The sequence below is a fragment of the Mollisia scopiformis genome (assembly GCF_001500285.1).
Source record: "Mollisia scopiformis unplaced genomic scaffold LY89scaffold_26, whole genome shotgun sequence".
NCBI classification, from domain to species: Eukaryota; Fungi; Ascomycota; class Leotiomycetes; order Helotiales; family Mollisiaceae; genus Mollisia; species Mollisia scopiformis.
Window position 1 is genome coordinate 854,608 of NW_017263606.1, and position 25,702 is coordinate 880,309.

Below are 25,702 nucleotides of genomic sequence, written 5' to 3' on the forward strand. Positions count from 1 at the left end.
ATGCCAGATTACCTAGACTACAGCACAATATCCGAGGGTTTAATTGGCCTCCTTCTTCACCAGATTTGAACCCTATTGAGAAGTTCTGGAGGTGGATGAAGGAGGAATTGAAAAACTTGGACTATGTGCCCAAAAATAAGGTGGATTTGAAGAGGGAGTTGCAAAAGCTATGGGACCGAGTTGACCCACGTGACTTTCGCCACTACACTGAGCAATTGACTTGTAAGATTGAGGATGTAATCAAGTACAAGAGTATGGCTACTATTAATTAATAATAAGTTCCATTTTCACAGAGATTCATAAGAAGACTAAAGAATTATGATTTTTGGTAAATAAGGTCTCATTTGTTGAGTTTCGCTTAAGTGGGCCATTCCCGGTGGCCTCAGCTCTTACGTACACGTACATTCCTAGATTGGTGGGACCATCTTTGAAGGCGTTGACTTTCGTTATGGATTGGCAGTGGCCAAACGCGGCGAAAGCCACAAATGTCGCGACAGTTGCTAAGAGCTGCATTTTGTCTATGCTTCGTTCCCGGGGAAGTAGAGTTGAGATCCGTACGGAGTCGCGGAAGTTTACAACGTGGGCGCGATGATAGATAAGTACTTCAATCGTGCAACCCACCGGAACATTTGAAGTGGCTATTTGTTCGCGGCATCAAATTTGTTTAAGTTTTTCATATCTTCTGGCTAGTCTGCAAGCTCGGTAGATTTCTTGCGGCACTGAACAACAGCACCGAGTATCAGGAGGCGGATGTGAGGCTAATCAGTAAACTGCATATTGCGGAGAAAGGCGGGGAATTAAAGGCCCAAGGGAACAAGACCCCACGACGCACTTGAGTTATCCATATTAAAAGATGTAAAGCCACACGTGTAAATGAAATTTCTTGGCGAGGTGTCGAGGGTGTTAATTCGCTTAGCTAACGAGTAACCCCTGAGCAGTCTTGAGTTTCTTTCAACGGCCCCGCAAACATCTTGAGTATGTGGGGTGGAGCTGCTCCATGTTATCCGAGGCTCGTTCTATTTTCGAAGAAGATTTTATGTTCGATTTCTGCGTTGTATGTTTCAATGCTTATTTCTAAATGTGGATTAGATGTTTCATTGTGATGGCTGCATACTGCCCTAGTCACAGGGGCGAAAAAAACCCTTACGCAAAGGACAAACATATTCTGGCGAGTTGGATTTCGATCTGAATTACTCGTTTGATCCTCTGATCCGAAAAGCGTTAGCCTCACTGGCGTAAACCACAACAAGGATCGCATGCGCAGAAGAGCCTTTTGAAGTGAAGATCTAAATTTATGGTTATACGTGAATTTCCCACGTAAAATAGCCCCAAATTTATTGCTAATTATTTCCATTCCCTAATTACATTGCATGTTTTATAGAAAGAAATGCTGACAATGTACAGAAGTCAGACAAGCTATCCACAAATGCTGGTAACATCATCCAAGGGTTGTCTCTGAGGATATCGCCCAGGAGACTGCAACGCCGTGACCACCGCTTTAGTCAAAGTCTCTGTATTTCCATCAACGAACGTCCCAATACCGCCCAGACTCAGCGAAGTCAAGAATCCGCTACCAATTTCTCCGATGGGCTTCCCATGACCGAATGCTTCCTCCACAAAGCCTTGTTGCACCATAGGCACTGCCGAAGAGTTTTGAGTTCCAGACACGATGATGATAGCATCGTAGAATATAGATGAGGTTGTAACGTAAGATTGGTTAGCCTTGACACCTGAAGCCAATGGTCCCAGATGAGAGGCAACGACTTCAAACAAGACTTGATTGGAGTTGAGGACGGAAGTCAGGTCATTGTACGCAGAAGTAGAGATTGAATCGGTTGTGGTCAGGATCCCCACCATCAACCCCGTCACAGGCTGCGAAGCATTCGAGCCAAGTGGGAACAAACTTGGATATGTGGTGTTTGGCACCATCGACGATCCCGATCCTAGAGCCGGCATGGGAGAACCGACACCATATGCGACACGTCGAGCAAGGCAGTTGTTGATCGGGTTCAATATCTGGGCGATGTATCTCGACGTTACGTTTGGGTTAGAGACGTGACCCAATTCAAATCGATAGGCATCCACAGTATGCTGCTGCGCGTATTGATCCATGGTAAACCAGAGAGCGCGAGCCTGGGTAAAAGGATCATTCATGATTTTGTAACGACCGATCATCCCAGATACAGATTCGGGGTAGAATTCAAGGTTGTCTTCCGATGAAGACGGTTGAACACCACCAATGCCGTCAGGAGAACTATCAGAAGGGCCTTCGAAGAGCTGTGGCTGCATGTAGCCATCACGGTAATTGTTGTTGATGGGTACAATAGGACGATTGACCGGGAGGAGATAACCATTTGGTGAATTGTGTCTGTGTGTGGCAGTGTCATCGTAAGACATCAGTCGCCATTGGAGGAGAGGATCAGGGACGAATGATACTCCGTCCACGACGTTGGAAGGCGCAAAGCTGACTGATTCCGCCTCTGCGAAGTAGTTTGTGGGGTTCTTGTTCAGTGTCAATTTCCCTAGAGCTATTGGTGTGTTCATCTCAAATGGAACAATCTGTCGATGTCAGCGGTGATGTTCAAGACATATCTGAAAAACGTACCTGAGTGGCGTCCAAGAGATCAATCCCTTTGTATCGATACTGTCCATCATCAGGAAACATCTGTACCATGAACTCCCACTCCGGATACATTCCAGCCTCGATTGAATTCCAAAGATCGATGCGCTGAAAATTGTTGTTCTTTCCAGCGATCTTGGTGGCCTCGTCGTATACCATGGCTCGATATCCAAGCATCGGCTTCCAGTACCATTTAAATAATGTCGATTTCCCAGCAGCATTGATAAATCGGTATGTATGAACGCCGTTGCCAGCGATATGTCGAGTGTCACTGTTCATGTCAGTAAGCATTTGAAGATCTCGGATAGAATGGCAAACCGAGGAATCCCCATATCAGACAGAACAGCCATCAATTGCTCTGCACCTTCCGGGTTCTGTGTGAAAAAATCGTATGCCGTCGTATGCGCACTTCCACCTATTCTGTATCAGCACCTGAATATATTCAAACGCAAAAAACTCACCAGTAGGAAATCCCTTGTCAGGTTCTGCCTTGACGGCATTGATCAAATCAGGGAACAAAGCTCCATCAGTGATGAAGAAACTCGGTACATGATTGCCGACCAAGTCTTGGTTCCCACATCCACTGTATATCTTCGTCGCGAATCCATGTGTATCTCGACCTGTATCTGCGCCTCCCGTTCCAGCAACGACTACCGAGAAGCGAGTGAAGACATCGCTGGTTGCGTTTGCTTTCAACCAGCACGCGGATGTGATGTTACTCCAGTCTCCGTATGAAGCGAAATTTCCTATCTATATTAGATTTTGAGCTTTTGTGATCTTATGAGGCAAGCGATTACCATATGCAGCGTGTCCTAAAGCATGCACTACTCTCTCAGGTGCTCGTTGACGATCGAAGTGTAGCAGCTTCTTTCGATTGATGGTATCCTCGAGCAACACATATCCTCTTGGGCCTGTTCTCAGCGAAGTTGTGGTATTATCGATCACGCCCGTGTCTGTTGTTTCTGTTTGGCCTTGGGTATTGACTAGATACTCGGCTAGTTGTTCTTGCTATTTCAAGGGTCAGTGTCCAGGGCTCGTACTTTCTGAAGACATCTCATACCTTTGGACTTTGCCCATGGCCGAGCGAGGACAGAAAGAGACAGACGACAGAAACAGAGAGCTTCATTGTGGTGGAAGCTGCAGGCTGTCTTACTCGTAACAGTTTTGTTTGCAGAAAGTGAAGGAAGCAGAAGCGTATGCTCTAGAGAGCTAATTATCACATTGATCCTCGACTCTTTATATACATTATTGAAAAGACTCCATGCATGTACCCCAACGCTCGCAAACCGAACTCCATTGCGATCATCACTTGTTGTCAGCACTTACACCAAACAAGGCCTCCAGACCAAAGAATTCCAACAAGCAATCTCGTTCCCCTTGCGTTTACCAAGATTCAGAAAGAAACATTCTCGAAGAGGAAAGCGCGAGATGGAATCTTTCAGAGGCTGAGGCGGGTGCGAATCGCAATACATTTGCGGCTGACGGCGCGATTTGGAATCATGGCACAGCACGTCCACAAATTTGTTTACTGGGTAGAAATCATCATCGGAAAGAAGTGGAATAATCAGTTTGGAACGGCTCGCGATTGATGAATAAGAATTGTGCAGTAATGCGGGAGATCGTAGTAGATTCCAGGGAGTTCATGGTTCCAAGGCAACGGGTTGCCGTTCAATGTCCAATCATTGTACATAGCTGCAGAAGCTTATTTCACCGGGAACTTGGAAACAGGGGAACAGGACAAATCTGGGTCGGCGATCTTAGTTCTACTTTAGTTCAATAATGTAGCCTTGCATAAGAAGCAATGATCCTTCTTTGTTGGTGTTGGGTATGTGGCATGGATGAATTTGAGTTACCTCGCTAACCCCGTACTTATGTGCCTCCTAATGACTGAGTAGAATAAACAGAATCTGAATTAAGTCCCGATTGAATCACATTATTGGACATGATGTATTTTAGAAGTACTCGGACGGAATGTCCGTCTCTTTCGGATGCTGGGAATTAATTGGACGGCTGCAACGAAGGCTAATCTCCGCTGGGCGAACCCTCCTCCCGGAGTTAGATTGTGAAGAGTACTTGCGTTCTATTTGCGGTCCGTGTGTTACAGAAGGACAAGGTTCAAAAATAAGAGGATATGTACCTGAACCATTTAAGACTCAAATTCTTTCAGTCGTTCACGAAGTCTATGTCTTCGATAAATATACTCTGTTATTCTGATTGCAAAGATAAAAATCTACGCGGGTATCACAATCTCTCCCTTTTTCATGCCAAATCAATATCATATACCCCGCAAGTTCGTCAAAAGTCATTACGTTCGTGGTGCTGCTCCTTCTGCTGCCATGAAGTGGTCAAACACAGCAGTGACTTGAGCGTGATTGATCTCCCTTCCAATCGGTCCCTTCAACAAGTATTGCCCCTCCTCGTGTCTAACATTCGCGATAACCTTTCGAGTCCTCGATTTCACCGCAGTTCGAATACTCTTTGCAATTCCCTGCCCTGGATACGCCACCAACCCCAGCATTCCTAAGATCATCAGTACAGCACAAATTTCAATTCAAGAAAACTCACCATAGCCAGTCTTCGTCAGCAGGGTGACAGTCCCCTTCCCCACACCTTTCGCAACACCAACCACGCCTTCTTTCTTTCCTCCTTTATACGGCTCAACAAAGATATCTGTAAGTCCTTCCCCCATCCCATACATGAACGCCTTTCCACCTGCCATCGCTCCACTTTTCCAATCTGTAACGGTGCCGTGATCTCTGATTTTGTCCCCATACAGAGCAGGCACATTACGAAGTCCCTCAGCAGTTGCCAATGGAATGTCGACCAGCAAGCCTTTGAAGCCCTTCACGTTCAAATCCCCGAAGCTCTTGGCACTCGCGCCGGCCATGCGCGCAGCGGTACACCCAAAACCTGGTGGGCTGGAAACATCCACACTCTTTCTCGAGGAAGAGAATCTGGAGCTAGTAGGTGATGTTATGCCAGAAACGGTGGTCAAAGATTCGACTTCGGTGCTCGAAGACGACGATCTTGTGCGCAAGCTGGAGGTTTCCGATGTGACGGATTTGGTGCTCGTAGTTGTACGACCAACCTTGTACTCCTTATACGGTTTGGTGACCATTCCAGCAGCAGCCTCCACAACATCGATATTCCAGCCTATGAAAGCAGCTGTGGAGCCGGAAACTGGGTCGTAGTATTTTGTTGTAATGTGAATTGGCCGCGGTTCATACAGCTCCAGCTTCTTTGTATCGAATTTATGATTTGTCCTTAAAATCTCGACAGCGAGCTTGGAGAGCTTCAATGATTTCCCTTTCTTCTTGTAAGCCCATGATGCGGGTTGATCTACCAGGATGTCACATGACAGCTTCTCAAATGGGAGATTGTCGTGGAAGGACTGGACTGCTGTTCGTACACCAGATTCTTGTTGCATACTCGAGGCAATGTCCTTGGCTGCTGCGTTTGCTTCTGGAGTGAGGCAGAGGGAGATCGCTTCTGACAGGTTCTGTGAGTTGAGTGTTTTGTGAGGAATTGGTTTTGGTCCTGCCCTTCGTGCTGCCACCATGTTGCCCCAGAATGGTTGACTGGAACACAAATCAGTATATCTTTGGGAGCGGATAGGGAAACACTTACTCTCCAAAGAAAGGTACTATGGTTGTTGGCCTTCCGTTCAGCAGACCACAAGCAGTCGTTCCAGCTCCACCGTGATGCACCACCGCCGCAACGTGCTGGAAAAGCCATTCGTGAGGACAATCTCCCAGATAATATATATTGTCCATGGCGGGGCCGTCAAGTTTGCTCCAACCTCTGGAGATAATCGCTCGAACACCGGACTTATGTACGGCTTCGATGATCACATTGCTCATCTTGATTGGGTCGTCAATAACGATGCTGCCGAAGCCGATGTACACCGGTCGTTCTCCGGCACGAAGAAATGCATCGAGCTCTGGTGGTGGGGTATAATTGGGTGCCTCTCGAAAGAAGAAGCCGCAAACGTCTAACAAATATTAGCAGCGGTCAACATGCTAGGATTTGAAGAGAGATACGTACCGACATGAGGAGCCCAATCAATAGGCTTCGGGACTAAAGCAGGTGACCAACAGTAAGTGAATGGCACTTTTAGCTGAGCCGCAAGATTTGGTCCATCCATTGATGAGACTGGTTCCAGGTCCATGGTCTCTCGCCAGTTGTTAATGACGTCTCCTAGACTACAGAGTCCATTAGCTTGAGCAACGGACATCAGTGTAAGAACTCACCCCTGCCAAGTCAACCATTCCACGACACTATATGAAGTGTAGTTTCCCAGCTTGCTGTCTTTCCCACCATTCTTTAAATTCGCCAAAGGATGAGGGAAAGCTCTTGTATTCGTCCATGGCATCGTGAACATGAGATGGACCGGAATGCCAAGTGCTTGGGCGCAATGGACGTGACCGAAACTTGGAGGATTCGCGATAATTGCATCGGCCACGAAAGGGATTCCAGAGATTGGATCAGGTTCAACGCAGGATTCCCAACATCCAGTCAACATTTGTGCTACCATTGCGCGTTTCTGCTGGATATCACCCTGTCGTAAACTCTTCATGCTGGGAATCAATCCGGGATTCTTAACCATGTATGCCATAAGCTCCTCAGGATCCCCGCCAATAGGGTAGAATTCCAGTCCGTGGCTCTCGACAAAATTCCGGAAGGTGTTGTGAGTCGCTAATCTGACTCGATGTCCATGTTTCTGCAGCTCATTTCCTAGAGCGATGAATGGTTGCACATCTCCCCGGCTGCCGACAACCTGCACCACGATGTTAAGTTTGACATTCCACGATATTGGCTTGGGTTCCTGAGCAGGTTTCTCCCCTCTTCGATCTTCTCCTGCAGAGTAGATGGGGCATTTTGGCATGAACTTCGACAAAGTCCTTGCTAGTCTGGAGTTCAAGTCGACTGTGATACGTCCATCATCTGTGGATGGTCAGCATCTAAGATTACATCTTTCCGAAGAAAATAAATGATTGTTACCTCGAACCTCAGCAGCTTCCTGAGCAAGTTGTCCAGCAACGGCCTCATAAGCAGGTGGGCTGTCCAGATAGGTTTCACTCGATGTTCGGGAGGAAGGCAGTTCGTGCCCCTCGAGTGCATCGAGAGAAGAAGGCATTTCGTAAACCTGATATTGTGCCATATTGGACGAAGAGTTCCGCTCGAACCCAGAATGAACTCGTAAAGAAAGCAAATCTAGAAAGGACAGAAGAAAAGTTGGGGTAATGGCTGCCTTTGCCGTGTACAGTATCAAAATAGATGTTGCATCACTACCGAGATCTCCTCCAACTCTGTTGCTCCTGAAGCTCAGAACCCACCGAACATGCATAACCCCCCGATACGAGCATACGGTAGTACGAGAGGATTCCTGCGCATCACTTACTCGTTCGCTTTATTTCGCGACAGTAAGCAGCTTGGTTGGGCTTATGGACCTCTGGCAAATGAGCCTGCTCTGCGCCGTGTTGGGGCGAAGTTGGTGTTTCGTTGATGCATCACGGCACTCTCTAGGCCACTAATACGAGTGGTTGCCCCGGAACACAACAAATTTGTAAAGAAGGCACCCTGCTACCTGCTAGGCAGACTCTGCTTTGTTAGAGATATAATAAATCTGGCATTGTTGGTGAAGTCAAGTCTCTTCTTCGATTGCAATTGTTGTTTCAGACTGGTAACCTTATGTCATCTGCCCTGGATCATGCGAGAAAACTTCATTTACTCGTAATTGTAGTGGGGCCTCGTATCTCGTATCACGGTCGTATTGGCACTCGTAACATCGTGGTGTCGGACAAGCAGAGCTGACGTAAACATGCGGCAACTTCCAGACCCAAGAAGAGGTCTGATTCGCCTTCCACCTATCGCCCTGACCCGCGAGCTTCTTCCGGATACGAGAACTCGTATACGATGAGAGTCCGCTCGTTGTCGGCGTCTTTCGAGGCGCAGCAAAGCTTTCTTACACCGTATTCCAGCGTATTTGAGAGTGAATCCCCAGAACCTCCTCAGAGCACTCTGGACTTGATCCTCCCATGGTGCATTGGTGCACGAAAACTTGCGCTTACTGCAAAATCCGTTAATATGACTGCGTCCGAGGTTGATGGACACCACGGCTCGATTGGGCCGAAAGTGTCGCGAAAATCCCATCGCAAATCACGGAATGGATGCCAAAACTGCAAACGACGCCGCATCAAGGTGGATTCTCTTCTTGAACCTCAAGATCACGGGACGCATAGCTGACAGAGCCCGCAGTGTAATGAAGAGAAACCCCAATGCAACAATTGTCTCAAACATTCCGACAAATGCAGCTTTCTGATCACTTCCCAAGTCAGCGCCACTGGTCCTCGGATACAGTATCATGGACTAGACTCTCAAAGCGCAAGTCCAAACATTAGCAATAGCAGCCCTAGCTTAAATGAAGGAAGTGTCTTTGGCCAGAGCCATATGCTAAATCTTATGGATCTTGAATTACTCCACAACTACAACACCTCAACTGGTAAGCAGAACGGGAAATCTCCATCTCACATGAGCAAATTTCCTGCTCAGACCGTCCGACTGACTTCAACTTAGCTTATACTCTCTCTAATATTGCTGCATTGCAGTCATTCTTTAGAGTCAACATTCCTAAGTTTGCATTCGCACATCCGTTCGTACTGCACGCCATCCTCGCAATGTCAGCCCTCCACCTCTCACGTTTCAAAAGAGGAGAATCTCAGCTACGGTATCAAAGAGAAGCCGAGCATCATTACGAAATCGCCTTGAGAACAGCAACTTCTCTCTTACCTAATATCAACGAAGACACCACTCCAGCTCTCTACCTCTTCGGGACATTCTGCAGTCTCATCACCTTAGCCTCAGGTCCCAAACCAGGAGACTTCCTTCTCTTCGGAGATCAAGGTATAGCAGAATGGCTGATCATATTCCGAGGCATGAAATCCATCTTAGAGTCAAATTTCGACTTACTCCGCCACGGCGAACTAGCACCAATGTTCCATATCTCCATCCACCAGATTTTCCTGCAGCCGGTCAACGATGAACATCTCCAAAGTTTGAGAGAACTGATAACATCCACCGCAACGGATGATCCCGATCTTCCTCTGTACTTGAGGACTGTTGATGATCTTGGTCGCTCTTTTCCTGCCAGCACCAGTCCTGGGACAAGAGTGACGCAGCCTTCGCCACAGGTTGTCTTTGTGTGGCTGTATCGACTACCAGATGAGTTTGTGGAATTGTTGTATCAGAGAAGACCGATACCTTTGGTTATTTTATCGCATTTTTGTGTTTTATTGAATGATCTAGCTTCGTCGTGGTGGGCGAAAGGTTGGGCTGAGCACTTGATATCGGAGATTTATTCTTCGTTGGGTGAGGAGTATAGGATGTGGATGAGATGGCCCATGGAGGAGATTGGATGGCTTCCGAGCTGATACAAATCACTATTGGACGAAACGCTTACTCATGTGTATGTGCGATGGAGACTGTTGTACACAGAGATTGCTGAACAGAGTGAATCATGAAGACGAGTCGATCTTATGGTACGTCACGTGAATATGCTTTCATTGTCAAGTCATGGTGGGCACTCAAAATCTGACGCATATATAGAGTATAAGTTCTGTCTGAAAAGCTGTGTTCATGTCAAACTACATAGTCGCGATCTCCAACGATCCACGGCCTTTTCCCTCTTACAAGAGATAAACCCTGACACGAAGTATCGAAACCGACCATTTTCTGTAGAATCTCGGTGAGAAAAGGGGCTTTAAAAGATCTTTGAGTGCTTCCGTATTCACTACCTATCAGGATTAATTTTCCCTTTCGCTGGTTTCGTTTTGGTCTGCGGACGTGTGCAACTGCTGCTTTAACCTGAGCCGAAAGTGAGCATGCCTGAGCAGAACCTGAGCGAGCCTGATCACCTGAGTAGAGCCTGCACCGGAGGATAGTAGTAATCACGTAATCTAACAAAGGATATATTAATTGCAGCTTCTCCACGCCTCACTCTGTCTTTTTACATTTTAATATTTCAAGTAGTAGTGAATTGAACACGTCTTTAGTCTTGCACCCTTCACTCGTACGTGCTATCACAATCATTGACCGGCTCTCCAATTATATAACAAGGCCAGGCCGTGTCAGTACGGATTGGGACTAGTATAGATGCTGGACGGCGGCATTACAGTAGTGTCTTGTGATTTAAGCGCCGCAGGCTTTCAATGGGCGCGTACCCGACCCACTCCTTGTCCAAAGTATAAGCACGCCCCGTTCCAAGGATTAATATAGCTACACATCAGCATATTCTCTCTGGCCAACTTCCTCTCCAACTAGAGCGTGAAACATATTAGTCATTCAACTGCCCATTATCAAAGCAGACCAACACGATATAGCGCTTTATTTAACCACTCGCTTGAAAGGGTTCCAATTCACAATTTTGGGACATCTCGAGTAAGGCTGAGCTGATATGGAAATCGACACCGCGACTGTTGGGGACCCTTTGCGATTGCTTTCATTAGGTGATTGGCACTATCTTGGTCATATATGCATGGCACTGACCAACCAGATGGCGGCGGAATTCATGGACTATCGGCCCTCTTTATACTGCAGGACCTTATGAGATCAGTCAATCCGGACAATCCTCCTAAACCCTGCGACTATTTTGACCCAATTGGATGGACCAGCACAGGAGGGTATGGTTCAAACACCTCTACTAGATACATATCGGGGGTTGTATTGACTACAGCAGGCTCATTGCGATTATGCTTGGTCGCCTGGGCATGGACATACAACAATGTATAGATGCTTATCAGCAACTGTCCAAGGGGGCTTTTCACCCGCGTAGGCAGTTGAGAATCCCTTTCAGGCGAGCGCAAGGCTTCGACCAGGTCAGTAGAAGATTTGACGGAGATAAGATAACCCAAATCGTGAAGGAGATTGTACGAGGAGCTGGAGAGCACGCGGATGCAAGATTAAAGCTATCCGAGGACCCGCAATGCAAAGTGTAAGATCATGATTGTATACTTATACCACCAAGTGTCTAGTCTGACATTGTTTTTTCATAGTTTTGTATGCGCCGCCGTTCAAGATGTTATTGAACCGATATTGCTTCGAAATTACGACTCGCCTGGAGTGTCCCAAGACAACTGTATGATCTGGGAAGCCTGCCGTGCAACCTCAGCCGCTACACCCTTTTTCGAACCCGCAGTTCCGCCATCCAATGGTCAACTCAGCGAAGGTGTAACCAGTTGGAATAACTCAGTTAGACAGACCTTGCGGGAAGCTAGGAGAATATGGTCCAATGCGAATAGGAGGATTCACTGCCTGATTAGTATTGGGATTGGAGTCCCACGATGGATCCACCTCAATCGAACGTCATTCAAACTTTGAAAGCAATTGTTGCAGAAGCTGGACGTACAGCCGAAGACTTCGAGTCGGAGCATAAGGAGTTGGGCCTGTTCGGCTCTTATTTTCGCTTCAACGTCGAAGAAGGCTTGGAAAATGTGGGACTTGATGAATACACCGCAGTTCCTACTATCGTTTCAGCAAAAACAGCTTACTTACGAAACCGTGGGATGAGCGAACTTCAACACTGTGTTTCCCGACTTCGGCAGCAATCTGCACGTCAGGATGTTACTAGCCGTAAGTCCTATGTATCTATAGAGGCACTTCAGAGTATACTGAGAATATGTCATAGGGCTTTGTGCACTGGACACCAACGAGCAGCTGTGGCTACTCACTTTGTTCAACCCTGTCCGCTGGTTTTACAAGACGAGTGGCTCTAAAGATGTTCGTAGAACCTGTACTTGGATCTCTCAACACAAAAAGTACAAACGGTGGATGGATGCACACCGTTCAAATCTTCTGTGGATTTCAGGAGATTCAAGTTGCGAAAGAACGTCTATATCATCGATCCTCATTCGTGAATTGTGCGTAAAGAAACCTCGAAACTTGGACTCATGCACAATTTTACATTTCTTTTGCGACCATGAAATCCTACCACTCCGAGATGCAAGTGAGATCGTAAGGGGACTTTTGCACCAGTTGCTATTTGCTCAACCGAACCTCCTAAAGAAGCACGCCACCCCGCGTATCTTAGCTGATGGTATCCGAGCCTCTAATGACCTTCTGGTGTTATGGCACATTCTTATGGCAGCGTGCGGAGACAGAGATTGTGGCAATGTTATCATCGTTGTCGACTCTATTGACCAGTGTGAACCAAATAGTCGCATCAGGTTTCTTACATTAGTCCAGAGCTTTTTTTCCCAGCGCCATACGACAATGAATAGCCCTTATGTCAAGATGATTGTGACCACTTGGTCGTTGGCGTCGATTGCCGGTGTCAAAACAATTAAGTTGATGATTGAAGACGAGACCGAACACGTTCCCAAGGATTTTGCAAACCTAAAATGGATGACGACGAAGATGATAACAGGTCAGACGACGGCTTCAAATACGACATCGAAGACAATAAGAACCGAAGAGAAAGTTTAATGGGCGAAGATTACGAACATCTCGTCCAGCGATCTCCGCAACCCCTACCAGCGCCGGAACCTTGGGCATCGGGATATTTTGTGCCAGTCCAAATCAACGGACATCATTTCAATGCTCGAATTGCCACTGGATCACAAGCGACAGTCATAAGTGTGACCTCCGCAGAGAAATCCGGTATTCTTAAGCTGCTAGACAAGCGGTTTGCTGGTGTAGCACAAGGGGGCAGAGACTCCCGAGTTCCCATCACAGGGAGAGTACACATTGCCAAACTTCATGTAGGCAATCTTTACTACCCATCAAGTCTTACTGTTGTGGATGTCGAAGGGGGTCTTCTCATGCTCGGCCTAGACTTCCTTCGAAGACATCGTGCTGCTATCGATTTCAAGAACTTCGTATTGGCATTCGATGACGGCCACGGAGGAAGAACAGAGGTTCGTATGCACAATGTCTTACCGACCGTATCAAAGCCCTCCTTCCAAGGCGATCTTCTTCTACGCGATAGTGATACTCAATCCGACAACATCCCCAATACTTTCGATCGAACAGGCAACATGCACAGGGTTTCTGAACATAACGCAAGAATAACCACGAAGATGGAGAGTCATTACCCATATCCGTCCAATTTCGCCGGCGTTATAAGCAACAATCAGAAAGTGGGCCCAAGAGATGTTGCTGTGAGTCGATCGCCACATGTTGGATTAGCGGTTGAAGAGAGTACTGGTTCCCTCAAATCTGGCAAGAAGCTTGTGGTAAGATCTTCGGAGGGTGCAGCCCGGACGCCGCTTGTCGCAGCAGCAGTTGAAGAGAGCACTGCCTCCCTTGGCTCCACCCAAGAGCTCGCCGTAAGAGCTATTGACGGTGCAACCCAAACGACTGCAGGTAGTCTCAGTCAGCTCCAGTATAATCTCGCTCTCGGGACCGGTATTTCCACGCTTGGGACTACCTCTGCATACTATGCTGCGAGTGGTTATGGCGCGGTGAGATCGGCAAACGCCGCAAAGAGAAGCGCCGCAGCGAATGAAAGAATAGCTGCCGTGCAAGAGGAGACTTTAGCGTGGCAAAAGAAAATGGCTTTACGTAAGCAGGGCAAGAATACTTCACGAGACAACACCGACGAATCGGGGAGTGAAGGTGGCGGAGATGTACTCGAATCCCCGCCAATGCGCGGTCTTTCTCCTAGCAAAGCTGTTCTTCAAAGACGACGCCCTGTTCTTGGGACTACTACTCCCTCAAGTGTCCCGCAGCAGTTCGAAGTACAGAGTGGGGTAGATGTCGAATCATTTGAGTTTCCACTTGTTCCCAATACCTTCCTGATCCCTGACTTTCCAGCTGCACCAGCAAAGCCCCCAATAGGCCCGAGCAGTGGAAGCCATGATGACGAAGACGGAGATCAAGATCCACAGCAACAAAGACAAGGGAAGTCAAGAAAGGAAATCTCGATGGCTCCACGGGCGAAAATTACTAACATGCAACGATTTGAGGAAGAACGCAGAAAAGAAAGTCTACTATCCGGCAAGTTGCAGCAACAGAGGTATGAGAATGAACGTAAATACCAAGGCACAAATGTATCATCAAGCAGAATCAAGTCCGGGGCCGTGGCTTCCGATCACCAAGGAACCGTAAATCACACCAAAGACAAGATCATGCCGGAGCCTATAGATCTAGAACCGCCACCACGAGGGTCTTCCGGCGAGGATCTGGATGATCTCCCATTTCCTACCGCTGAAGGAATTCATTCATCAGAATCGCCTGCCTGGATGATGAAGTTCGAGGACCTGCCATTGCAGCAAGTCTCGGGGTCACTTCTTGATCCTGAGCACGTTAAGCTGGGAAATTCGTCGGAGCAAGAGGAGCTACCAGTGCCCGAAACATCTAATGAAGGGTCAAAGTATAAGAAAAGCTCAGATAAGCGCACCAGACGCCTAGAGCTCACTGAAACTTCGGACAGCACCAAAGGGATGAAAGCGCCGGATTTTGATGGGAAAGATGAGCCATGCGTCTAACGAAATCAGAGGGGCCTACTACATCTTCGATTTATCTTCAAAGCACCCGATATTATTCAACCACAAAGCCCCAAAATTTCAAGTGTTTTTGAATCACCTTTTCTCCCCAGTTGCTCACTTCTTTTATTTACTCCTTAATTTAATCTCTATAAATGAGAGATGGAGAGAGACATTGGAGGCGAGAGGAGGATAAGGAAGTTGCTCATCTTGTATTCTTACTCCACGGTCGTGGAGAGAAATGACTGGGTCTTTGCCATCAATGGGCTGTGGACGATACGAATACGGTCGCTTATCGTATTCAGGAAAGCCGTCAACGAATACCTAGATCCACCTCAGCACAGCCATTATTGTGGAGCTCCCGCATTCACTTGGTGATACCGTATAGAATACGTCGAGTATCCGCGTATAAACCCAATCGGGAATGGCGCCTCTAAGGCTTTTGATGCCTTCTCCCTTTCGTTCATACTTCCAAACAATGAGGTCCACAGCAAGAAATATATATCATATGGGGGCGCCCCAGAAGTTAGTCTTTTCAGATTCTCTAAGCATCAATTCAATCCAGTCCTCGATATAACAAACCAAACGTTCTAGGTCAGCTTAAAGACAATCTCGCACTCGGATCACACTTCATCAACTCTACGCTGCCTCTGCCGTTCCATTTTCCAAAATGGCAGTCCTCGAAAGTCACAACGGATACTACCTCTGGAAATACATCCCATCAAGCGCAGCAGCCGGTATCTTCTTAACCTTATTCCTTTTCGCCACCGCTGCCCACGCTTACAAAGTCTGGACAACAAAAGCCAAGTTCTGCTGGGCCTTCACAATCGGCTGTTTCTGTACGTCCTCTCCAATCTATCCTTCCCGATAATCGCACTCTAACACGATGTCCAATGTCCAGTTGAATTCGTAGGCTACTGCGCCCGAGCCTCCGCCCACAACAAAACCGGCAAACTGATGCCCTACATTATCCAAAACTTCTTCATTCTCGTAGCCCCCGCCCTCTTCGCGGCATCCATCTACATGACACTGGGACGCATCATCCGCTCCATCGGCGCAGAGAAACACTCACTCGTCAAAGTCACCTGGTTGACCAAGACGTTCGTCTGTGGGGACATCATGTCGTTCCTGGTTCAGGGTGGGAGTGCAGGGTTGATGTTCTCGGCTAGTACGGTGAATATCGGCCAGGGCATGGTGGTGGGTGGTCTGTTTATTCAGATTGTCATGTTTGGAATCTTTGCTTTGACGGCTGTTGTTTTCCAGGTAAGTTAAACCATCCCTATGCCAAGGGCGATTTATAGCTAACGGTACCTACAGTCCCGTCTCCGTTCCAACCCAACGCCACAATCGTACAGTTCCGATATCCCATGGAAACAAAGCCTCAACATGCTCTACGCAGTCAGTGCTCTAATCATGATTCGCTCTATCTTCCGCGTGATCGAGTACTTGATGGGGCAGAATGGGTATCTTCTTGGACATGAATGGACGCTGTATATCTTTGATAGTTGTATGATGTTTGCTGTTACTGTTGTATTCTACTTTAGGTATCCGAGCGAATTAGAGAGGGGTGCTGGGAGGGATAGTGCCAATGTGCAGATGGTGCCGCAGGAATTTTATGCGAAGGTGTAGATGTCTGCGATCGGTGTGATGTGGGCGATGAAAATTTGGATTGGAGTAGCGAGAACTGGCTGACTTGGATTATGTGATCGAGAGGCTGGGCAAGATCCCTTTTTAGGGTTTGTTTCTTGTTCATGAGCAGTGATTTATAGAACTGGATGGTTTGCTAGGGCCCGGGAGATACTGTTTTCACTCCCACGAGATGTAGGACGAGAACGAACAATTGCGAATACTATGACAAATATGTTTCTTAATGCAATATTTATTCGCAAGTCTCATATCGCTATCGATCATACCAAGGTATGCAAAAAGCTCCAATGCAACATTGCGCAAACCCCACTACTCCTCACCAAAGCCTCACTACATACTCATGACAAAACTGTATGCAGCGCTACCATTGAGTACCTTCCGAGTACCATTCAGCTCAAAAACACCACTCGTAGCTGCTGGGGCGCTGATCGTGACCTTGAGCTGATTACCACTTGCAATGGCTACAACTTGCCACTGCACACTCAGCGGTCCTCCAAAGGCAGTAATGACTGTCGCGTTGCTGGTCTTTAGTCCCATAGCCAAGCCAGCACTAGGATTGAAGACCCAATTTCGGTAACCAAAGCCTGCAACACCTGCTGCTTGTTGAAGTCCAGCTACGTACCGAGTGATGAGGTAAGTCGGAGCACCGGCCCAAGCAGCTGCTGAGCTGGTGAAGAGACTCAAGCCAGGTTGACCTGTTTGATCGACGTACTCCCAGGTGGTACCAGTGCTTGTTTGATTGTTCGCTAGCATTGCTCCCCATAGTGTGGTTATTAATTGAAGTGCCGTGCTACACGAAGCGGCCGAACCAGAATTGTTCTGAGACAATAAAGCCTCCAAGAGGAAGCCGTTCGTGAACGGAGAAAGATTGACCGTTGGATCGGATGAGTTGACTTGAGACGAGTCCTTGAAGCCAGGGCCCAATTTCAGAGCGAAGACCGCAGCGAGCGATTGTGCAGCCTGCGAGGCGTTGGCTGCTCCCGATGTAATGCAGAACGAAAGTCCAACGACGGAATAGTCATTCAAAGAATCTAGATCCAGCGAGTAGAATCCCAATTTGGCGTTCCAAAGGTACTTGTTGATTGCTGCCAACAGCGAAGTCGCGGCAGTCTGGTACTTGGCAGCTGAGGCAGTATCACCAATGGCATTGGCAACAAAAGCGACACGATTCAGAGCCTTGAGCAAAGCACAATTGATGGCAGAACCTCCATTTGCTCCACCAAGGAAAGCATCTTCGAAAGACAGCAGACCATTTGTGCTGTTGATCTGGGACAATATCCACTCAGCCTGTAATTGCCACTGTGGCCAAGTCTTGACGGTCCATGCAAGGTCGTTGCTCTGGATCACATAATTCGTGAACGCAATGAGTCCAAGAATCTGATAATCGGAATTGCAACACTCATCACTTGGAAGGGCGACGCACCACCCCCGCCCAGAGTGAAAGCGGATTCTGCGATGGAATGGTCATAGCCCATGGGTGAGTCGATGGGCACAAGGCCAACAGAAGTTTGCCAATCGAGAAAATACTGCAGAGTACCCTGGATGAGATCGTCTCGAGAAGTGCTGGCGCCGATGATCTGAGAAGTGTGGTAGAAATCGCCCACCCATACTAATCTGTCACGCTTACCGCCGTCCAAGCAGACCGAAGCAAAGTTCTCGTGGACTCCATATTCGGGAAGAACGATGGTCGCATTCGTCATTGAGTTGTTGTAGAGAAGAGAACCGCTGGCAGTGTCGTATACGAAAACATTCTTGACATAAGAGGCTTCATCTTGCCAGCCCCCAAAGCCGAAGGAACCTGCGGTGGAGATCGTTGACCCATCGATGTAATCTTAGTATTTGGACAATGACACGTTGAAAATCTCTGTCTTATCAACGAGCACAGCGAGGTACTGGCCGCCTAAGAGCACTGTCTCTATAGTGTGCCACGTGTTCTCCTGGAGAGGAAGAGGCAACTTGAACGTATCGAGGTAATATGACGGAAGTGTGGTCTGGTTGACGAGAGAATATCCATAAGCCAAGACTATCGAATTGGGAGGTGTCAACGAGGTGTTAGTGTTGACAAAGGTCGTAGCACTAGGAAGGTCCCCAACAATGTTGAGATAAATGCCTGTGTTTGGAGACTGGAGCGGAGTTGCCTATTAAGCATTAGCACTGAATAACTTGATAATGGAAGTAAGAACTCACCACTGCCCAGCCCATGCCAGCTCGTTGAATGTTCACATCAAATTGCAACGTATAATTCTGTAGCTCAGCCGCTGAAACATTTGCACTCACTCCCGGTCGCATGCCTCTGACAAAGACACCATTGCCACTGACTTCCCAGATTGCCTTTTGCGAGCCTCGATCAACACATGCTACACCAACAGTCCTCGCTCCAAGCTCCCAGATTTCATTGAGGAGTGTATTATCACAACTGAAATCACCCGGAAGAGCATCGACATCGGTCGTTGAAATTGAGGCATTCAGACCAACTGCCGAGATTGCAATGCTTCCGCTAGTAAGAAGACGAATGGATTGCCAGCGCAGACCTCCTTGGAGAAGGAAAGCACTAATGAGTCCCGGTTCAGTGATATTAAAAGTCTCCACACGATAAGTGTTCGACAAGCCAACGGCGAAGGGATAGGGGCCGTCCGAGAAGGGCGCAGAGAGGTCGCTGAATTGTTCCGCGTACTTGACTTCGATTTCGACTTTGCCCGTGAGTGAAAGAACGTCGAAGATAGGATATCCAGCAACCTCATGACCATAGTCGAGTGTTGCGAAAGGAGTCTGCGCATTCAAAGCGAATGCTTGGAAAGTGTTGACTGGATACAGAGGACCAGCACCAAGTGCCAGCGTGAGGGGTTGAAAAGTAGTCGAACTGATGTTGTTAGATAAAGATCTTTCACAAGGGAGGGAATTGATGTTGCCTTTGGAAAGTTTCCGAATTTGCAGACACAAAAGCACCCCCAGTGAGGCAGAGAGGGCGTAAAGTGCAGACATCCAACCAAAGAGTAATTGAGACATCCTTGCGGCATAGAACACGTAGGTAGTTCTTGAGAATTCCAATGAATAATCAGAAGGACAATATGAGTTGAATCTAAGAGTTTGAAGTGGGAGTTACAACAAAGGGAGGCTCGTCAAAAGAAAGAGTCCGCAATGCAAGCAACGCTAATAGCATAGAAAACAGGCCACTGACAAGACCCGGCTTCAAAAGTCCGGCCACTTTGCAATCGCACTCTTTCCAAGTGAGCTCCCTTTAAGAGCCTTGTCGAGCTCCTACCGACTTTAACTTTTGATTTTCGACTTTCGACTTTCGCTCTCTGCTCAGGGGTGGTAGCTTCGGTTCATGTTCTAACGAGATTCGCGAAGACCCAAATCGGGAGCTACGACGAAGGCCCGATTTCAAAACTCTAAAGAGAGGATAACAGAAAGGGGTAAAGTGAACGAGGTACGAAGGATGGCATTGTTGTTCGGCATGTGCAGCTTTGCATTCCCTACATGCGAGACAAGGGCTTACTTGTGCGACCCCACTTAACCCCGCCAACCCCGCCATCTGCTATATATGCACCCCTCACTCTAACGCCATTTTGGAAATCGGGATCTTCTCCTTGATGAAGGGACAATCTTATCTACAGTATGCAATTGCCGGGAATGTTCCTCTGAAGCTCTGAAGAGCCGAGAAGGGAAGCGGCGCCTCACGTGGTCGGAGACCGCAGCTGAGTCAATTCGTTCAAGCAGTCCCCCAATCTTGACAATCTGGCCACTAAGCGCATCTCCATCTCTCGTCGTAGCAACACACCCGGCCTTCTCGTCCTTTGCAATCACCAAATTCGCAGGGAATAAGGAGAGCAATATGTCCTTGATACTAATAGGGAGCCAAGACAGCATCACGACAACTATCATGAATGAATCACCCAAGTAGAAATGCAAGAGGAGAATGGCATCAAACACTACAACTGGACTTCAAATCAGTGATTAAAATGCCCTGAGCCACAATCGCAAGTTCTAGCAGCAAAAGAAGTGGAAGCTTCATCTCTCAAGCTACCAAGAGGGCGGAGCTGGAGGATCATTCCCACAATGAGAAATAAAGCCGGGGAAAAAGAGGATACTTTTACTGTACTCTATTCCGGTTCTCGGGACGGACAATGTTCGGGGAACCACTCAGATCGTTGACCCGAAACTAGAAGATTTAATTTCAGAGTCGTGGGGCGATGACGAGATGTTGTGGTGGGGTGGTCGTCTGTGATAAAATATTGTGTATGTCGATATTCAAGCAGGTTTGTGAAGCATGTAAATAAATGCTGATGCTGAAGAGAGGAGTGGAAAGAGGAAAGTTGAATTGGCGAGGTAGGCACGGAAAAGGGTTAGTGCTGTCATCAATTCGCTTACAATACCTCGGTTTCTCCCTTGCTGATTACTTTCCAGCACCGAGAATACCCAACAACAACTTCACCCCGCAATATGACAGACAACAATGCTCTTCCCTCCATTCCCTCCATGAACAACCACCTCAATCTTCATGCCACGGCAAACCCTCTCTGACCCAGCATTCGCAAAATACATCCTCTCCCAAACCGCCTGTCCCGTCCTCAGTCCTCATCCATACCTCACTCCTCCGCCATCCACGACCAGCAACCTCCACAACCTCCACAGCCTCCACCACGATGTCCTTCACAACACCACCGCCTCCCATCCTCGACTCCCAAATCTCCTTCCCCACCCCCTCCATCCTCCTCATCACCCTCAACCGCCCCAAAGACCTAAACTGCATCAACACCCTCGGCCACCACCAACTCGACGCCCTCCTCCGCTGGTACGACCGCGAGCCCGCCCTCCTCTGCGCAATCCTCACCGGCACCGGCCGCGCCTTCTGCGCCGGCGCCGACCTCAAAGAATGGAACCGCGCGAACGCCGAATCGAAATCTCGTCCCCAACCCTCGTCCGGCTTCGGCGGCCTGAGTCGGCGCAACGGCAAGAAACCGGTCATTTGCGCGGTGAACGGGATTTGCTTTGGAGGCGGATGCGAGATGATCATTAATGCCGATATGGTGATCGCGGACCAGGGCGCGCAGTTCGCGTTGCCGGAGGTGAAGATTGGGGTTGTGGCGCTGGCGGGCGCGTTGACGCGGTTGACGCGGACGGTCGGGAGGCAGAGGGCCATGGAGATGGCGTTGACGGGACGGACGGTGAGCGCGGAAGAGGCGAGGGAGTGGGGGATTGTGAATAAGGTTGTGGAGAAGGGGAGGTGTGTCGAGGAGGCGATCAGGATGGCGGGGTTGGTTGCGGCGAATAGTCCGGATAGTGTTATTGTGAGTCGGGAGGGGGTGAAGATGGGGTGGGAAGGGGTGGGGGCGGAAGAGGGGACGAGGTTGGTGATAGAGAATTGGTATAGTAGGATGGATGGGGGTGAGAATATGAAGGAGGGGGTGAGGAGTTTTGTTGAGAAGAGGAAACCAAGGTGGGTGCCTAGTAAATTGTGACGAGAGACGTTATATATTTGTATATATGCATCACAAAGATAATGGCTTGGACCAAGAGCATATGCCAAGTGGCCAGTCTTTAGGATAGCTTCTCAAAGCCGTGGACCATGAAGGCACGGAAAGGGAACTGAAGGTGGCATTGAGCCCTCGTAATGTTCATAATTTCATGCTATAACCCTAGCCTAATCTATGGCACAAACCACTACTCCAACATGGAGTGGATGATACAAACAAAGGATATCAATCCTCACTCTCCTCCCAAATCCTAGTCGGACTGACAGCTGGACTAGTCTTAATCTTTGGTCGACTCTTGAACACACTCTCATAGTCTGGATCTCCCTCGAGCATCTCAATGGTGCTGATATCTGGAGTGACAACTTCCTCTTCTACCTTGGGAAAATAACTTGACTCCCTTTGCTTCTTCTTCGCATCCTTCACGCTCTTCCTTCTCTCAAGCTGTGCTTTCTTCTGAGCTGCCTCGAATCCTGCCATGCTCTTCCTTGTTCGCTCTATCAAATCCGCGTGCTTATCAGAATCCGATTCCGCTCCTACGGTTCTCACAGCCATAGATGGCCTCGACTTAAGGGTAAGTCGAGGAAGCTCAGCAACCTCAAATTCATCATGAAGATCTGACAAGCGTGAATGGGAAGCGCGAGACATCGACAATCGAGTACGCTCTGCTAACGATAGCGTGTGACGAGTTTTCTTTGGAGATGGTGAAGTCGCTGAGATCGAGTTCAATATATGATCCGCAAGATCTGATTCGGACTCTTGTCCCACGTTTGGCTTCGGCGGTTCTAGAGGTGGGGGTGTGTGTGAAAGTGGTAGCGGAGACGGTGACCGATCTTCGGGAATCACAATCGGCTCCAAAGTGTTTTTAGATACCTCCTTGGCATGAATCGGACTCGACTGATTAGTGGAAATTTCCTGAACGGGCGAGGGTGGTCTTTGAGCGGGTCTTCCTCTGCTATTGTTGACCGGGCCTTGAGAAGGAGGAGTTCTGGATGTAGATTTTGTAGCATAGCTAGTAGTACTTGGTGAGACAACATCGTCGTTATCACTTGCGGATGACCATTCTTCATCATGAGCTGTAGCTGACTCTTGCTGCATTGAAACTGTTGACGGAGATGGAGAACTTCCTTTGTCGGGGACGAGACTATGGCGTACAGGTCGTTTCGATGGAGGCTGGCTTTTACCAACGCCTGCCAGCTCCGACTTCATATTCTCAATCAGGCGACTATATTCATCCAGAGACGCTGTAGCGGGCCGGATTCGGTTTTCCGAAGCTGCTCGTCCAATCTGTAGAGCTTGATGTCTGGTAAATCCGAGTTCGATCTTCTGTTGTTGTGCACTGAGTACAGGCTTTTTCGATGGGGATGATCCGTCAGGCCTGCAGAGTGTCTTTCCAAAGTCCTGCCATCTTGCCAGACGATTCTCCTGGTCCTTGACTCGTGCGTCGAGTTGCTCGAGAAGTCCAACCTTGTGGATTCCCTCAATCTCGCCAATACTACCTGCCTCGACATGGCTCCATATTTTCTCAAACCGGGTCGCCAGAACTCCATCAGCATTGGCTCGATTGTCGCCGTAGAGTAATGTTTCCAGCCATTCTTGATTTCCAGACCAGTTTTGTTCAACTTGTTCCTGCAGACTTCTGACCTCTGAATCCGTGATATTATCGGCCGATCCATTCTCCTCAATAGCTTGCTTCAGTTGTTCGTGTCTCCGTGCGATACGGCGTTCGTTTAGGTCGAGGAGGTCTCCGAAATCATGGTATTTGGCATTGGCGTCTTTCTTGTCACGCAGGAGGTTGCTGAGAGAACTCTTGTGTGCCATAATCAACGCAGATAACACTGATCGCTCTCCGGTGTAAGAGAAGTTTTCCAGCGCAAGTTGCTGTGCAAGAGCCTGATGTTCGAAAGAGGTTCCCTGCTGCAGTACTTTCTTTAGAACGACATTCGAAAAGACGGCAAGGACTTCTTCAAGCCTCTCCCCTTTGCATTCATCTAACATCGTCTTTCGAAGCACCGTGTCACGTCCTAGAAACCCGTTCTCCTTGGCTTGGTCGAGACAACGGAAAAGGGCAGCACGTAGGTTCAACGATTGGAGAGGTTCGAGTGGAGGGAAGAATGGTTGGAGTTTCTAGGCCAAACCGTCAGCTTCAAACATAGGACATAGATTTTAAGAGAAATACATCTCGAGCCTGCTCGGGATCCCACAAGGCGAAGAGCTGGTACAATGCCCACTCGACGCATTGTATCCGCTTCTTTTGGTTCTGCTGCGAATCTTTGGTGGAAAAGGTTACAGTAGTAACGTTCGGCCAGTCATCGCGGAGGTCAAGGTCGAGGAGTCGCAGATTCGTGAGAAACAATGCGATATTCGAAGGTCCAATTTGTAGTTGTGGTGCGGAAGCGGTCACTGGCTTCAAGGTGTTGCTGGGCGCAACTCGCAGACTTCGAGAACGTGCAAGAGACGAATTGGTTGTGGAAGAAGACATCTTTCGAAAAGAAAGATACTGTGATACAATAATAACATGGTATCTCTCGTAAGATGATGTTTGGTGCGGTGGTGGAAGTGGTCAGAGAGTTGACGTGGGGTTGTTCTTCGCTGTAAACAAACGAGTTCGGCTGAAGCGGCCGCCTTGGCACCGCCAACCATTTCCACTCCTCCTTGACCTTCACACTATTGTTCGTGAACATGGCAGACAGTGTCTCGACTCGATAGTTGATTTGCTCCAATTTAATAACTCGCAGACCTGATTAACAAGTGTCCCTCACCACACGAAGCATTTTTGAAGCAGCAGCAGCATTCAGTACTCTCTCATATGGCCCAAACTTCACTCTTCGACGCGGCCTCACCTGCCTGTTCACGACATGCTGATCCTGTCTTAAACGTTCCACGGAATCAGACGAGAAATAGTTCTTCCTAACGAGATCCTCAGATGCATTTTCTCATAAATCATGGAGTCAATTCGCGTTTCTACGAAAAGAGCAAAGATTGGAATTTCACCCTCTTCGGAGCAGCGAGTACGAGTACCAAGAGAGGACCATACCAGTGGCATAAAGTCTAGGTAACCAAAGCACTTCGAACTACGAATACGACCCAAAAGCTATTTGTTTGGAATGGACTATCAGCACTCCATCAACTCATCCTCTTCGGATCTAAGATGCTATTCGCAATCCATCTGTTGTATTGGTTAGTTGGCTGGAAGGACTTTCAAGAGCTCAATGGGCCAGGTTCGATAGGGTCGTTTCTACAATTCGCTGAACTAAGTTGCGGCAGCCAGTGGGAACTGATTCGAAATCGTTGGTGCCAGAGCAGCTGGTCACGTTCTTTCTTGGATCAAGTACAGATGATGAGGATGAACAACTTGATTTCGTGGTCCCGTTTTGTGGGTACAGCGCTGATCTCTGTTTAACACTTGGGATTTATAGCACCACTTCTGGAGCCGTATCGCCATCTAGCGGGTCTGCTTTGATACAACTGGCGATGCCGGC

At 48.2% G+C, this 25,702-nt stretch overlaps 9 protein-coding genes across 9 annotated transcripts in view; 4 read left to right on the forward strand and 5 right to left on the reverse strand.

Moving 5' to 3' along the window:
• The window catches only part of LY89DRAFT_700937 (alpha/beta-hydrolase), a gene marked incomplete at both ends in the record, with an annotated part of 2,836 nt that extends 2,323 nt beyond the window's left edge, over positions 1 to 513 (reverse strand). Inside the window, one exon of the mRNA XM_018217154.1 lies at positions 404 to 513. Coding sequence (XP_018064898.1) covers positions 404 to 513 — 110 coding nt within the window. The remainder of the gene's footprint in view (positions 1 to 403) is intronic.
• A 903-nt stretch (positions 514 to 1,416) lies between these two features.
• Positions 1,417 to 3,746, reverse strand: LY89DRAFT_710774 (heme-dependent catalase; the record flags this gene model as incomplete). The annotated part of the gene is made up of 6 exons (XM_018217858.1): positions 1,417 to 2,559; positions 2,606 to 2,891; positions 2,939 to 3,035; positions 3,082 to 3,366; positions 3,418 to 3,628; positions 3,681 to 3,746. 6 exons carry the CDS (start codon positions 3,744 to 3,746, stop codon positions 1,417 to 1,419), a joined length of 2,088 nt encoding a protein of 695 aa, XP_018064899.1.
• Positions 3,747 to 4,925: 1,179 nt separating this feature from the next.
• Positions 4,926 to 7,781, reverse strand: LY89DRAFT_700939 (sterol glucosyltransferase; the record flags this gene model as incomplete). Its single annotated transcript, XM_018217155.1, has 6 exons — positions 4,926 to 5,140; positions 5,186 to 6,198; positions 6,248 to 6,611; positions 6,665 to 6,822; positions 6,871 to 7,564; positions 7,622 to 7,781. 6 exons carry the CDS (start codon positions 7,779 to 7,781, stop codon positions 4,926 to 4,928), a joined length of 2,604 nt encoding a protein of 867 aa, XP_018064900.1.
• Positions 7,782 to 8,707: 926 nt separating this feature from the next.
• LY89DRAFT_596778 (C6 zinc finger protein) lies at positions 8,708 to 10,050 on the forward strand (the record flags this gene model as incomplete). Its single annotated transcript, XM_018209942.1, has 3 exons — positions 8,708 to 8,821; positions 8,879 to 9,122; positions 9,197 to 10,050. 3 exons carry the CDS (start codon positions 8,708 to 8,710, stop codon positions 10,048 to 10,050), a joined length of 1,212 nt encoding a protein of 403 aa, XP_018064901.1.
• Positions 10,051 to 11,072: 1,022 nt separating this feature from the next.
• Positions 11,073 to 12,531, forward strand: LY89DRAFT_740254 (FabD/lysophospholipase-like protein; the record flags this gene model as incomplete). Its single annotated transcript, XM_018220563.1, has 7 exons — positions 11,073 to 11,124; positions 11,172 to 11,298; positions 11,355 to 11,609; positions 11,671 to 11,866; positions 11,938 to 12,247; positions 12,303 to 12,358; positions 12,403 to 12,531. 7 exons carry the CDS (start codon positions 11,073 to 11,075, stop codon positions 12,529 to 12,531), a joined length of 1,125 nt encoding a protein of 374 aa, XP_018064902.1.
• A 2,905-nt stretch (positions 12,532 to 15,436) lies between these two features.
• LY89DRAFT_263763 (RTA1 like protein) lies at positions 15,437 to 16,795 on the forward strand. Its single transcript, XM_018206295.1, has 3 exons — positions 15,437 to 15,938; positions 16,001 to 16,362; positions 16,417 to 16,795. Exons 1-3 carry the CDS (start codon positions 15,770 to 15,772, stop codon positions 16,726 to 16,728), a joined length of 843 nt encoding a protein of 280 aa, XP_018064903.1. The 5' UTR covers positions 15,437 to 15,769; the 3' UTR covers positions 16,729 to 16,795.
• Positions 16,796 to 17,076: 281 nt separating this feature from the next.
• LY89DRAFT_710778 (glycoside hydrolase family 78 protein) lies at positions 17,077 to 19,752 on the reverse strand (the record flags this gene model as incomplete). The annotated part of the gene is made up of 5 exons (XM_018217859.1): positions 17,077 to 18,123; positions 18,153 to 18,497; positions 18,600 to 18,884; positions 18,934 to 19,606; positions 19,727 to 19,752. The coding sequence occupies 5 exons, from the start codon at positions 19,750 to 19,752 to the stop codon at positions 17,077 to 17,079; spliced, it is 2,376 nt and encodes a 791-aa protein (XP_018064904.1).
• A 1,252-nt stretch (positions 19,753 to 21,004) lies between these two features.
• Positions 21,005 to 22,208, forward strand: LY89DRAFT_656387 (enoyl-CoA hydratase/carnithine racemase; the record flags this gene model as incomplete). Its single annotated transcript, XM_018212382.1, has 2 exons — positions 21,005 to 21,091; positions 21,154 to 22,208. Exon 2 carries the CDS (start codon positions 21,393 to 21,395, stop codon positions 22,206 to 22,208), a length of 816 nt encoding a protein of 271 aa, XP_018064905.1. The 5' UTR covers positions 21,005 to 21,091; positions 21,154 to 21,392.
• On the reverse strand, positions 22,158 to 24,779 carry LY89DRAFT_656392 (uncharacterized protein). The gene is made up of 2 exons (XM_018212383.1): positions 24,400 to 24,779; positions 22,158 to 24,347 (listed from the first exon to the last, which is right to left on the reverse strand). Exons 1-2 carry the CDS (start codon positions 24,700 to 24,702, stop codon positions 22,449 to 22,451), a joined length of 2,202 nt encoding a protein of 733 aa, XP_018064906.1. The 5' UTR covers positions 24,703 to 24,779; the 3' UTR covers positions 22,158 to 22,448.
• Positions 24,780 to 25,702: the final 923 nt, after the last annotated feature.

Bases quoted from the DNA above. Each gene is read 5' to 3' on its own strand.
- LY89DRAFT_263763 (XM_018206295.1), top strand. From the start codon at position 15,770: ATGGCAGTCCTCGAAAGTCACAACGGATACTACCTCTGGAAATACATC. The intron at 15,939-16,000 runs GTACGTCCTCTC...TCCAATGTCCAG, and splicing joins CTTCACAATCGGCTGTTTCT to TTGAATTCGTAGGCTACTGC. The intron at 16,363-16,416 runs GTAAGTTAAACC...CGGTACCTACAG, and splicing joins TGACGGCTGTTGTTTTCCAG to TCCCGTCTCCGTTCCAACCC.
- LY89DRAFT_656392 (XM_018212383.1), bottom strand. From the start codon at position 24,702: ATGTCTTCTTCCACAACCAATTCGTCTCTTGCACGTTCTCGAAGTCTG. The intron at 24,348-24,399 runs GTATTTCTCTTA...GGTTTGGCCTAG, and splicing joins ATCCCGAGCAGGCTCGAGAT to AAACTCCAACCATTCTTCCC.